Here is a 13,744-nt window from a genome sequence, read left to right on the forward strand (position 1 = left end):
CGGGCCTTTTATAAACTCTATTTATCCATAGGCCTTTATTTAGCTTTTTGTTAAATATTAGGTTTATTTATTTAAAAATCCTAATTACTCACCGGGTAAATTTTTACCACTAACGGTACTTTACCCGTCTTTTAGTATTAACGGGGATTAATTACCAAACCTGTTTTCGGGGTGTTACAAAAGGTCCGCTAAAAGGACAGGTGATAGCTGATTTCCTAGTCGAAATGTCGGAGGACAGAGAAACGGAAGGAACAGAGCAAACTCTAAACAAACCTTGGTCGTTATATACGGATGGAGCTTCGAGCGCCGAAGGTGCAGGAGCATGTTTGATTCTCACCGATCCAGATGGGACAGATATGCCGTATGCACTCTCTTTAGAGTTCAAGAGTTCTAATAACGAAGCTGAATATGAGGCACTGTTTGCTGGATTGCGTTTGGCAGCCAAAGTTGGAGCAAAAAACGTCATGGCCCATGTTGATTCATTACTCGTGGCGAATCAGGTGAACAGAGAATATGAAGCAAGGGAAACCAACATGATCAAATATCTGGAACAAGTAAAGCAAGCTATGGCATTGTTCGACTCATGTAAGGTCGAACATATTCCCCGCAGCAAAAACAAGAAGGCCAATGCAGGAAGGGGGTTTGTACCGAAAGACCTTCCTCGGGCCTCTGTTAAAATGCCTTGATCCGGAGCAGGCCAGCTATATCATTAGAGAAATACATTACGGCATTTGCGGGATCCATGCCGGGCCAAAAAAGATCGTAACAAAGGTTAAAAATGCAGGGTATTATTGGCCCGGGATGCATGAGAGTGTAGTTAAAGAACTCTAGCAATGTGACGAATGCCAGAAGCATGCACCAATAAGCCTCCGATCGAAGAACGAGATGATCCCAGTAACCACCGCATGGCCTTTTCAGAAAAGGGGCGTTGATATAGTTGGACCTTTCCCACGATCAAGCGGAAGAGCTCAATATTTGCTGGTAGCAGTAGATTATTTCACCAAGTGGGTGGAAGCTCGGCCATTCATGGTAATCTCCGGCTCTAACGTAACGAGTTTTTTCTGGGAGCAGATCGTGTGTCGTTTTGGTCTTCCGCTCTACATAGTGAGCGACAATGCAAAACAATTTGCGCAGAATCCATTCAAGCGGTGGTGCGAAAGTTTGAAGATTAACCAGGTCTTCTCCTCGGTTGCTCATCCCCAAGGGAACGGACAAGTCGAGCAGATAAACCGACGAATCATCGATGGGATAAAAAGAAGACTTGGATACGAAGGCAAGGGATGGGCAGACGAGCTGCCAAACGTATTATGAGCTCACCGAACCCTGCACAAGACAAGTAACAGAGAAACACCGTTCAATCTCACATACGGCACTGAGGCCGTGATTCCCGCAGAAATCGGACTCCCAAATCAGAGGTATAAAAACTGGGAAGAAAATGAACAGGAGCTCCGATCCAACCTCGACTTGTTGGAAGAACGGCGGAACGTGGCTGCAATTAAAGAAGCATGGTACAAAAAGAAGATCGAGAAATACTACAATGCCCGTGCCAAACTCTATAAGTTTAAAGTTGGAGATTTTGTGCTCCAAAGCAACGATGCAAGCCACGTTGAAGCTCCTGGGAAGCTGACCCCAAAGTGGGAGAGACCGTATCTCATAAAAGAAGCAAGCGACAAAGGTTCCTATGTGCTCGAGAAAATCGACGGAACCCCCGTCCCTAGAACGTGGAATGGGGTTCATCTAAAAAAGTGCTTTATGTAAACGCCAGTCCGATACGGGCCAGAAAGATCGCTATTTTTTATTTTTAAGCATTTCCTTTTTTCCATGTAAGAATCGGGAGGATAATGCCCCGAACCTACTTTCAATTTTCCTGTAAAACCGGGAGGGTCTACCCCGGAGCTATAATTATCGAATTATCAAATAAAGCGATCTGCATCTTTATAGTACATAGCATATCCATGTATAAGTTCGAACAATGTAAAAATGTGCACAAACGGGCCTCGACCCATGCCTTGCACCGCTCGAGAAGGCTTAAATAGTTCTAAAAATAACAAAATCTATTAAGCAAGAAGATTGGATCAGATACGATCCGACTGCTAACAAAACTCCATGAAACCCTTTTTGTTATGATCCAGTCACCTAGATGACCCAACAAAGATTTGGCTAAGTGGCAAAGGTTTAGACGCAAACTAAAGCTAAAAGCCAGACATAAGTACTATCACCAAAGACACGATTTCATAGAAATCAAAGAAGCGTGTTCAGCAAAAATCAAAAACAGAAGTAAAATTGTACGCTTACATGCCATAACGAAAATAAAAATATTGTGCGAATTACAAGAACAAACACAAAGTTTCTTAATCCTCCTTGACAATCGGGAGTTTACTTTTCTGCTTTATAACTAATAGCGGTTTGTTCACCAATTCTGAAACTTTATCAAGGACCGATATGTGAAAGTCGTCAAAAGCTTTTATCGCGGCATCCAGTGCATCCTTGGCCCCCTCATCGTACCCAAGAACCTCCTCAGCAGAACGAGCCGAACCACCAGCAGCCTGAAAACCCTATTTAATTCCCTCATTCACGCCAACCGCATTAACGCTGTTTACCAGGTCCGCAACCACCTTCTCCAATTCAGGGCTTTGATGGACCAACTTCACAACCCAGGCCACTCCGTCCATTAAAAACCATTGCTTGGTGAGAAGAAGCTCCGACGAAAGGCCGTATAGCTTAACCATCTCTTTGTCATATCGGGTTAGTGTATCTTTCATCTCTGAGACAGCACCCAGATGCGATTCCACGGCTCTATCGCGAGCTCTTTCGACTTCAGTTTTATCTAAACAAAGAAAGGACTTACAAAAGGAACCAAGAAAGCAAAACAATAAAGGACAATCAGAGCGTACCGTTAATCAAACGATGATAATCAGCCAGAAGTTGATCGTAGGAAGACTGCATATCCTTCAGCTCCGCTTTACTTCTTTCTTCAACATTAGATAACCTTTTTTCTAACCCCTCAAACTTTAATTTCATGTCTTCCAAGTCATGAACAGCCTTGTCACGAGCCTCATAGGCAGCCGCAGCCGAAGTTTGTGAAGCTTTGCTGACTCCTTTCGCTTCCGAAACTTGCTCCTTCAAATGATCCACCTGAGATCGAAGAGATGAGAGCTCCTGCTTGGATTTTGAGCGAACGTTGTCTTCGTTCTTCAGGGAAGCAATCTCACGCTTAAACCTACGGCAATTCGACTCCGACTCAATCCAACGTTTGTAAGTTTCAACCACCAGAGAATTAGACTGAGCTTGGTTCAGCATTAGAGCATTCCCGAGCTCGGGACCGCTCATCTTTCTGTAATACGCATGCTTAGCAGGAGTCCCAAGATGGAATAAAGCCATTTTTGCAGTTAGAGCGTCCATGACCCTGTCCTTGTTCGCTAACGACCAATCAGGAACGTACTTCTCCAGAGCATGAGCAGAGTCCATGTCCACAAGCTCACCCGAACCTAGCTCCCGACATATAAAAACAGCCTCAGTTTCATACCACAAAGGGGATGAGGAGGCACTATCCCACCATCAATCGGTTGGGGACTTGGCCTTGAAACGGTAGAAGCAACCCCGGTCGTAGGCTTACCCGAAGGAGAAGGTTCAATTTTCTTGGAGGACAAGGGGTCAGGCATATGGATATCCTCGATCACCTTGGTAGTAGGCCCTCCAAAGGATATCGGGTTTGACGGAGGGTGACCGGCTGGTCCCTTGGAGTCTTGCTACCATGAAGATGAGCATCGAGGTTCTCCAGTAAACCTCCGGCGGTGGAAAACCCAGTGACTCGATCGGCTTCATCATCATCCAACACCACTGTTTTAAAGTCTAACTTCTTCTTCTTCTTCAGTTGTTTTGGATTTGGATCGGGCTTGGAAAAAATAGTTCGTCCTCTTTTCAAACTAACTTGAGGACGCACCCCGGCACCATCATCATCACCTTCCTCTTCATCAGCGTTCACTCCTTCATCCTCAACAGAAAGGTGCTCCGAACCATATAGAACAATCTTGGAACCGGAACCTTTCGCTTCGCTCGAGCCCGTCTTTTTTCCTTTATCACCACCAACCACCGCTGCCACCCGAACCGAAGCTAAGTTCACCGTCCGTGCCAAAGGAGCTGAGCCCGAACCCCCTTGGCCAGCCAAACCTCCTTGATCAACCGAGATCATTGGCTCTCTGATTGGATAAAGATTTTCTTGCACAACACTCAGATACGGCGGATCGCCTTTCGATGTCTTCGTGGCTCGAACATTAAGTTCGAAAGAATCAAAGGACTTCAATCTCAGGGCGTCTTTCAAACCCATAGCTGCATAAAACAAACAACAAATAATATCCATAGTCCGGCATGATCGAAGCATACAACATGCAATAAAATAAGCAATAAACAGTACGAGAAACACCGTATCTAGTTAAAAGTATAACTAACCCTCTCCGTTCCACCTAAGGGTAGGATACCATTCCGGTTCAGCCCAAATCGTGCTTATCCATCCCATGACAAGAATGTGTTCCGGATACTTTTGAACATGCCCGGCTTCCTTGATCAGAGCCGCATATAAATTTTTATTAAACGCAAAGTCTTCAGGAAGAGGATCTGGGAGGCGTGACTTTTTCAGTCTCCATGACATCTCGGGCGGAATGCACCGATCATCAATCAGGAAGAAACAGTCTTTCCAATCTTTTAAGCTGGAGGTAATCCACGTGTAACAACAGCCATTTTTCTTCCTAACTTCAAAGGTATACCAGCTACCGGACCGATTCAGATTGTAGAAAGCCCGGAACACATTCAAATCCAGGTCAGAATTCAAACCACGACAAGCCAGCTCAAAATGACATACCATGGCAAGGCCGAAAGGGTTCATTTGAGAGAGATGAACCTCATGAAACATGTAGGATCGGTTTGTGACCCAAACGAGTCGTTCAGAAGAGCTCTTATCAATTCAAAAGGTGGAAACAGATGAATTGACTTGAGAAACAGCTTGTTTCACACTTAATTGTCTTGTATTATTGATTTGATAGGTTTACAGATCAAACGACACATCGGCAGCACTTCGGTACCAGAAAGACGAAAGTTACAAATGATTTCGCTCCAAGCCTATTTATAGTAGTCCTAATTTCGTTTGAACATGTTCCAAGCGAAATTAGATTCATGCGGAATCAAATTTCACACGGAATTACCCATGACACATTTCAAGCGAAATTACACACTTCAAGCGAAATTACCTTTCAAATCTAATTTCTCGAACTACGTGCCCTGATATAACATTCTGAATACAAGACTCGATATAAGACGAAGTCGACAGATGCATGCACCAACAGACTCCCCCTCGAATGTTGACGAGTCTTAAGTGTCGAGTCTTCACAGTCTTCAGTCTTGATCAGTCTTCGAGCTTTTCCATCCTCAATCTCTGTCTCTTCTCTTTATCAACTAATCTCCCCCTCGAATGTTGATCTATCAATCCCTTGCATTTTCAGACTCCTCTTTACTATCAAACTCCCCCTTGAGTTGTGCTGGGATCGTAGACTAGCTTTGACAGGTTCTAGGATCGAAACCTAGCTCTCACTCTGCTCAGGATTCGAAACCTGACAAACCTGCACATCCTCAACCCAAAACATAAGTTTCACAATAGATAAAATATAACAAATTCAGAATCCCCGATAACCATTTGAAGAAATAACCCTCAAGATGATTTAACATTTTTTTTAAACAAACTGATGTATCACATGTATGAAAACATCTTTTTCAAACAGACTTTTCCCTAAACCTGTTCGTTATGTTTAGCATTTAGAATTTTGAAAATCAGCTTTTCATCATCAGTTGTCGAAAATCTTTTTGTATTTTCAAAACTTTATGCTAAAACACACTGAAAATCTTTTTGGATTTTTTATAATGAAATGCAATAAAGAAATATTTACATACACTATTTTTTGTGAGTTTGAGTAAGAGGATCATATCAGTTTATGAGACAAATCACTAACACCGTTAAGCTTTAAACATTTTAAATCCTAAACGACTCACTTAGATTGTCAGTATATTGGTCCACTTAAATTTCTACACAAAATTCAATTGTTCCAAGATACGAGATTAATGTTTTAAGCACTTAAACTTATTCGCGTGTCCCATCTCAGAATATACTCCCGTATCTAGATCCCAATATTCAGTCTTACAGGTGAGTATACCTAGATGATATCTATAAAAGGGTAAATGCGAAGCCATGAGAGCTCAGGTCAGAACTTCCGTTCGTGCAGAGAGATGATGGCTCGACTTTTGGTGGGTTCCCTTTAGAGAATCTTTTTACAACAGCACATGATTAGCATTTTGCAATGTTTCATCATTTTTTATGCTGAGGGTAGTGCTTTTATTTCAAGCAAGCGAAAAGTATTATACGGGGACTAGGCCATTGCTTCCGCAAAATCAGAAGTCCCGGGATAATACCCCAGATATCACTAAGCATAAAGACCTAGTATCTCAGAAAGAGGGATCTTTCAAACAAGATTTTGGGGGTTACCCATATATCCGAGAGATGTTCCCCACAAGATAAGTAAGCATTTGAATTTAGGTTTATATCTCGAAAACAATCTACTGAATGTGCAAAACCTACTGACACATCTGCAGTGAGACCGTTTATCACATTTTAACTTTTCAATTCTTTAGCATGTTGTGATAGTCCACTGATGTACTATCATTTCCTCTTTTCTCAAAACTCAATTTTTGATTTTATCATGTTTTTGGCTTTTTCAAATTTTGTAATGTTTTTGGATTTTCTGATTTCTTAATCCCCCTAAAATTCAAAACCATCTAAAGAAATTTGAAAACAAACTATACAAGAAACGTGAAAACTGTCGTGAATTGCTTCAATTCACCATTCTCTCGGCATACATAATCAGAACTCCCCCTTACAACAAACTATTTTCCCATTATGATTTCAAAACATTAAAGTTTGTTTTAATCAAAATGGTTTTTCTGGAAAATTAGTTTTGTTGATTTTACCATTTGTAGGTTGGGGTTATGATCATCACTTTGTTTTCTTAACCACTTGGAATAATTTTAACAATTTTAGGATTTTATCAACACAATCACTTGTAGAAAATCAAGTACAACTTAATGTCCCTGATTAACCACTAGAAGATCGAAATATCACAGTTACCAACCTGTGAATTTCTCAAGAAAGATGTCGATTCCTACTCCCCAATTACCAACCTGGGAGTTCCGGCAAGTCAGGTTTTTATGGTGAAAATGCTGTCACCCAAGCCTGACCAGCCTTGGGTGATTTTGGCACACATCTATCCCACCATATTTTTGACTTATAAAATTCTTTAACATCCTTAACTTTCCCATCTACCATCTTTCCAAAAATATGTTTAACATTTCCATTAAACACCTTTTCAGCATCAAATTCTTCTGAAATCTCAAACCTTCCTTTTGATTTTAGATTTTCTGCTCGCAATGGTGCAAAGTTTTCATCGTTTAACTCTGGAATGGAATTCCCATTCTTTTTCTCAACAAATGACTCCTCTGATTTTATGGAATCAGATTCATTGTCAGAACTACTTTCAGATTTTACAACCCATCTTTGTTTGTTTTCATCGGCTTTTCTTTTGTAAAATCGTTTCGAAGTTTCACCAACTTCAAAAGTTGAATTTTGAAACATCTTAGATTTCTCAGTTGGTTGTTTCTTTTCATCAATACATTTTTCTTTCAATTTTGAATTAAAAGTAACTCTCTGTTTTGTGGTGTTGGACTGCTGGCAATTCCAAGCGATGTGTCCAATCTTGTGACATTTGAAGCATTTTCTTTTCTCAACTCTCTGTTCGGATCTCATCATCATATTCTTTCTCTTCTCAGCAAAAAACTCTCGATTTGACTATTTCCAAAACGGTTTCTTTTGTTCCTCTTCTGAGCTTGTTCCTAAAACAAATTTTGTTTTTGGTTTATAAGTTTTCTCATTTTTATAGTTTTCTGGGGAAATGAAACCTAAACCATTCTTTTTGTAGTTACCGTTATGGTTTGGTTTCTTTTGAAACCTATAACCAGAATTGTAACCCATTTTCTTGTTCACTCTTTGTTGAATTTTTGAAGTGTACTTTTTAGGTTTTTCAGAAAGATTTCGATCTTTTATTTCAGAAATATTAATTTCTGTCAATTTGAAAACCTATTTAATCTGTTCAGTTTTGACACTTCTTATTGGGAATTCCTCATCAGAATATAATTTGTCCGAATCACTAAAAGTATATGCCACTTTGATTAGTTCATCATTCAAATTAGATTTTGATAATAGGAATCCTTTATTGTAAACCCTCTTGACTGGTGAACTCGGACTCTTTTCTGACGAACTCGGACTTTTAGTTTTAGACTTCGACTTTGACTCTTCATCCATATCCAACACTTGATCGACCACTTTCTTTAACAACTCAGACTCATGATCAGTGTCAGACGCTGTGAATGTGACATCAATGCTATCTGGTAACTCATCAATGGTTTCAGACTTTAACTTAATGTTGAGTGCCTTATTTAAACATTCCTCATTTGGCTTTCTGGGAGAATAACTTTCATAGATCGGGGGAGGACACTTGTTATACTTGACACTTTGTCTCTTACCAGTATCCTCTTTCTTCTCTTTATCTTGAAAAGCTTCAAGACCTGCAACAGTAGGATAAACACGATCAATAAAATAATCACATGCTGTATAACTCAACAACAAACATTTGATTCTTTCACTCTCAATCTTCTCAAGTTCCAAATCCTGCTTCAGCTTAGCACAATCTTCGATATACTCATTGATGACCTTCTGCTTTGTCATTAATGTTGAGCTCATCATTGTCATAGCAGCATCAACTTCTCGATTTGTTTTGTTCAAACCATCAATCGTCCTGTTCAAAACATCATACGACTCCTTCACATACTTCACATCAGACAACAAATTCTCTTTCAACTTTTCAAGTTCAGCGATCTTCTTATCTTTCGCATCGCAATCTTTGCAAGATTCTAAACATTTCTGAGAAGGTTTAATGACCTCAACTAACTTTTCAACCTCAACAATCTTTTCAACTTCAACAATTTTTTCTACTTCGACGACTTTTTCAACTTCAACGAATTTCTCAACTTCAACTATTTTTTCGACCTCAACTATCTTTTCAACTACTTTCTCCACTTCAACGATTTTTTCTACCACTTTCTCAGTCACTGGATCAACATTTGTTTCTTCAACTTCCATCTTTGCCTTGTCATCAGCTATTCTTATTGCTTCCAGCTCTCTCTTTAATCTGGCAATCTTTTTCTGATTCAGCATCTCAACTTTATTTGCAAAAAAACAAATTAAAACTATCAGGATCTATGCCTTTTCTGGCTTAATTAAGATATTCTTCTTCATCATCGGTATCAATATCACTTCCTAAATCTGGAAAAATCGGTATTTTTTTCGGACTGGATTTGATTTCATCTTCTTCCAGAATTCTAGCAACAAGACCTGAACCAGGTGGAATGTATTTATCCCAGCTAAAACCCTCTGTGACCTTTTCATTGTCTTGGTCAATTATACCATAATAAGCTCTTTTCTCTTTTTCTTCAATGGCACGTGCATGTGCAGTTTGTGGTTGTTGAGTAATCTATTGAAAAATTGATTTTTGATAATAATTGTTCTTTCCAGACTGATCTTATCTTCCATCTGCTTCTTTGTTTTTGCACTCACGCTTAAAATGACCTTTTTCTCGACACCTGAAACATGTAACCTTTGATTTGTCAAACCCAATCTGAGATTTAGACAATTCACTAAGGTAATCTCTTCCAGTGATTTGTGTGAATTTTTCTGCTCTTCAAACAGCACTAGCTAAACACCATTTGATGTCCATCAATTCAAGTTCTTCAGCATCAATTTGGTCATAATCCTCTTTGGTAAGCATCGGATTTCCAATTTTGCCACCAATTAAATTTTCATAAGATTCCAACATAGCAACGAGTGAAGCCATATGTTTCTTAGCTATTTCTGGAGACAGATTTTGACCATTTTGGATGTTCAAAGTGACATTGCATTGAAGATTTGTAGCATTCCGTCATTGAGGATTTGGTGTTGTATGATTTGGATCAAAGATTGAATACGAAGATGAAGATCCACCACTCTGTGTCACAGTACTGCCTTTTGTACCAGAAGAAGTATCAGCACTGAAACCAGTTTGAATCTTTGGGTTGGGAGTAACTTCAAATTTGTTTCCTCTCTAGTACAAACTAACACCTTGTTGAGCATTTGGATTCTTCATGATTGCCGTTTTCTGAATATCTAACTCGTGCTCTTCAATCTCCTGAATAAACTGTGCCAGATTCATATTCTCAGATTTTCTCATGTGTTTTATGATCAACAAATAAGTTCCTCATTTCTGCTGTGGTAATGCATCAGCAAGTTTATCAACCCATTCACCGTCGTCCTACTTTATGTCCAATCTTCCCATTTCCAAAACCAGATGACAATATCTATCAATGGTCATCTTTGTAGTTTCATGATCGAAGGTATCACACCCGCTCATCGCGGAAGCGCGAGGTGTGATCTGATCGGTTCTCATTGCATAACAATATAAGTGAACATACTAAATGAATAAAAACAAGCTCTAATGCCATTTTCATAATCGTTTCAAAAGAACGCAACATAAGTTAAATGTATTGGTTACAAACCATCAAATGAAAATAAGTTGTCATTGTTTTATACATCAAAATGTAAGTCTTAAAATGTCAAGGCTTTGACCACTATATCACCGCAAAGAGGCGGTATATAACGGGCAAGCCCTTTAAATGGTGGCATGGAGTCTTGATACTTGCTTTCCTTGACTGAAATGTCCGCATGGTCCACTAATTTCCTGAAATACATGTTAAGTTTGAAAACATCAACAAAAGTTGGCGAGTTCATGCAGTTTAGTTGTATGAGATGTATCTGTAAAATGTGAATTTTATAAAATGTATCTGTAAAATGTGAGTTGTATAAAATGTATCCATAAAATGTGAGTTGTATAAACTGTACCCATAAAATGTGAGTTGTATAAGATGTATCTGTATGTAATGATGTAGTATGTAAAGCGTCAATGAAATCGTTGATCATTAATGTTTCACGAGGACATTAATATGTGTGACGAAATCGGAAGCAATCCAAACCTAGACGATTTCGTGTCGACTACTATCGACTGGGACACAAACGCACTCTTCTGTATGGGTCCACGACCAAGAGTGGGGCTCGCCAAAACCCATTAGATCTAACCCCTTGTACCTAGGTCCAAACTGGATTAATGGTGCTTAGATGTATGACCCTAATCGCACATGATCTAAGGTGTTTCATTCCATGACTTAACATACAATTGAACATGTATTTTCCCCGATAGTTGTAAAGTTGTAAAGCATTTAAAATGAATTGGGGACATGAACTCACAGAATCGCGTCCGTGAATAGAAGTAACTATGATCTCATGTGCGGTCGTCCTGAATAGTGTTGTGACCTACAAATGTTCTTATATTTGTTAGACACTTCGGTCTTTATAAATGACTTGAGTACAAGTCTTGTGTCTTGAATGTGTGTAAGACTTGTATGTCTTTGTTTTTTGTTGAACCGTGTATTAGATGTATGATTTGTTAAGCTGTTATATATATATATATATATATATATATATATATATATATATATATATATATATATATATATATATATCTATATATATATATATATATATGTAATCTGTATCTTGTGAGTTGTATCATCGGGTCTTGTCCTCTTGATTTCATGTCTTGTATGAATAAATTGTATAATTGTATTTTCATTAATTATAGGTCATTGGGCTGAGCCCATGTCTTAATGTTATTGGGCCTAGCCCATGAATTTATGTTATTGGGCCATAATATTATTGGGCCTAAATATTATTGGGACCAAATGTTATTGGGCCTTAGCCCATAAGTTTTGTCATTGGGCTTAGCCCATGTATTCGTGTTATTTGGCTTAATGTTATTGGGCCTTAGCCCATATGTTTTGACATTGGGCTTAGCCCATGTATTCATGTTATTGGTCTTAATGTTATTGGGCCTTAGCCCATATGTTTTGACATTGGGCTTAGCCCATGTATTCATGTTATTGGGCTTAGCCCAAGTATTTTGATAAGCCCATTTTTGAAGATAAGCCCAATTGTAAATATAAGCCCATTTATAAAAATAAGCCCATTTGTAAGTATAAGCCCATTTATAAAAATAAGCCCATTTGTAATACATCTTTCATTTTATAAAAATCTCCATACATGGAGTTTTTAGTTAAATAGAAGACATTTAAGTTTTTATAATTTTCTAAAATTTCGACTTTTGTTAACGGTAATATATATATGTATCCGCGTCGAAAGATCGCCTAAGCGTCGTAGTAACTCCTCGGAATGGCGATATGTTTATAGATTCGCCCGTCGTCCGTTTTGACCATAAGTTGTGTCCAAAGGCTCGGAATGTCCGTAAGTTGTTTTTAAGGCGTATTTACATGTAGTCTTGTAAGACTTTAGTCGAAATGAACATTGTGTTTATTTGTACCATTGTATTCAAGTTCCTAGTTATCATACATATAACTAATACAAACAAATAACACATAGCACATAAGTTGTTAAGTTAACTAAATATATATTTTCTCAGAAATATATATTTATATCAAACTTTGCTTTTATAAAAACTATTCTTTAAAATCTTTTTAATCTAACAAAGATTTTGTCAAAAATAATAGTTTTTATAACTTATGATTTTTAAGAAAAATGGCCATATTTCCTTTTTTTTTGGGTAAAGGGTTACCCCGGTGATTCTATATATTCACAACCAAATAAAATAAGTAGTGTAGTGGGTCTACACTAGTTCAATCATGAGACATGCCCCATGAAAGTAAACAAACAAAACAAAAACACCAAGTCCCAAGAGACACCACTAGACTATAATCTAGAGACCATACAAACACACTCAATCAACTACCATCATCATAAGACTCTGCATCAGCAATCCCCCAATCACCTAGAAGCTTTCGAACTCTGTCCGTCCGCTTCAACTTGACTCCCAGAAGCTTGTATCGAACAGTCGTGATAATCGCCTCATAGACTTGCTCCGGAGGTCTCAACTGGTTTTTGAACAGTCTGGAATTACATTCCTGCCATATGAAATAAGCACTAGCCGCCACCAAGAGCCTGCTTACATAATCAGCCGCTAACTTAGATCGATTTCTGACCATAAACCATTCTACAATATCCTCCCATATTGGGTCAGTCAACATTATCCATGCCCGCTTTTAGACGAACCATAGACCATATCTGCATCGAGAACTTGCATTCAAAAAACAAATGTTTATGTGAATCATGGTTCTCATAACAAAGCAAGCAGCACATCATATTCATGTTTTTCTTCCTCGAGAGATCCCAACTAAGAATAACATCTTGAGTGAGTAACTTCTTCCTCATAATCAGCCATAACAGAAAAGAGTGCCTCGGAATGCATTGAGAAAACCAGACTACCTTACTCCATTCGATCTCCTGCTCTCTATACCGAATAGAATCCCAGATACAAGAAGCCGAAACTTCATTAATATCCTCCCCATCCCGCCATTGAACAGTATCCCATTTATCTGCAATCGGGTGTATCTGATCTAACTGAATAAGCACAGGGAACAAATCCCTCCAGGCCGTGGGCCATTGCCAAACACCCCCTGAATGAATATCCGCAATGAGAGCATCCAATCTAAA

General features: G+C 38.8%; 1 protein-coding gene across 1 annotated transcript; it reads left to right on the forward strand.

Annotated features, from left to right (window-relative positions):
- The first annotated feature begins 224 nt into the window (after positions 1-224).
- LOC110924957 (14.7 kDa ribonuclease H-like protein) lies at positions 225-686 on the forward strand. The gene has a single exon (XM_022168930.1). It carries the CDS (start codon positions 225-227, stop codon positions 684-686), a length of 462 nt encoding a protein of 153 aa, XP_022024622.1.
- The last annotated feature ends 13,058 nt before the right edge of the window (positions 687-13,744 follow it).

Source organism: Helianthus annuus, chromosome 6 (genome assembly GCF_002127325.2).
Source record: "Helianthus annuus cultivar XRQ/B chromosome 6, HanXRQr2.0-SUNRISE, whole genome shotgun sequence".
NCBI lineage: Eukaryota > Viridiplantae > Streptophyta > Magnoliopsida > Asterales > Asteraceae > Helianthus > Helianthus annuus.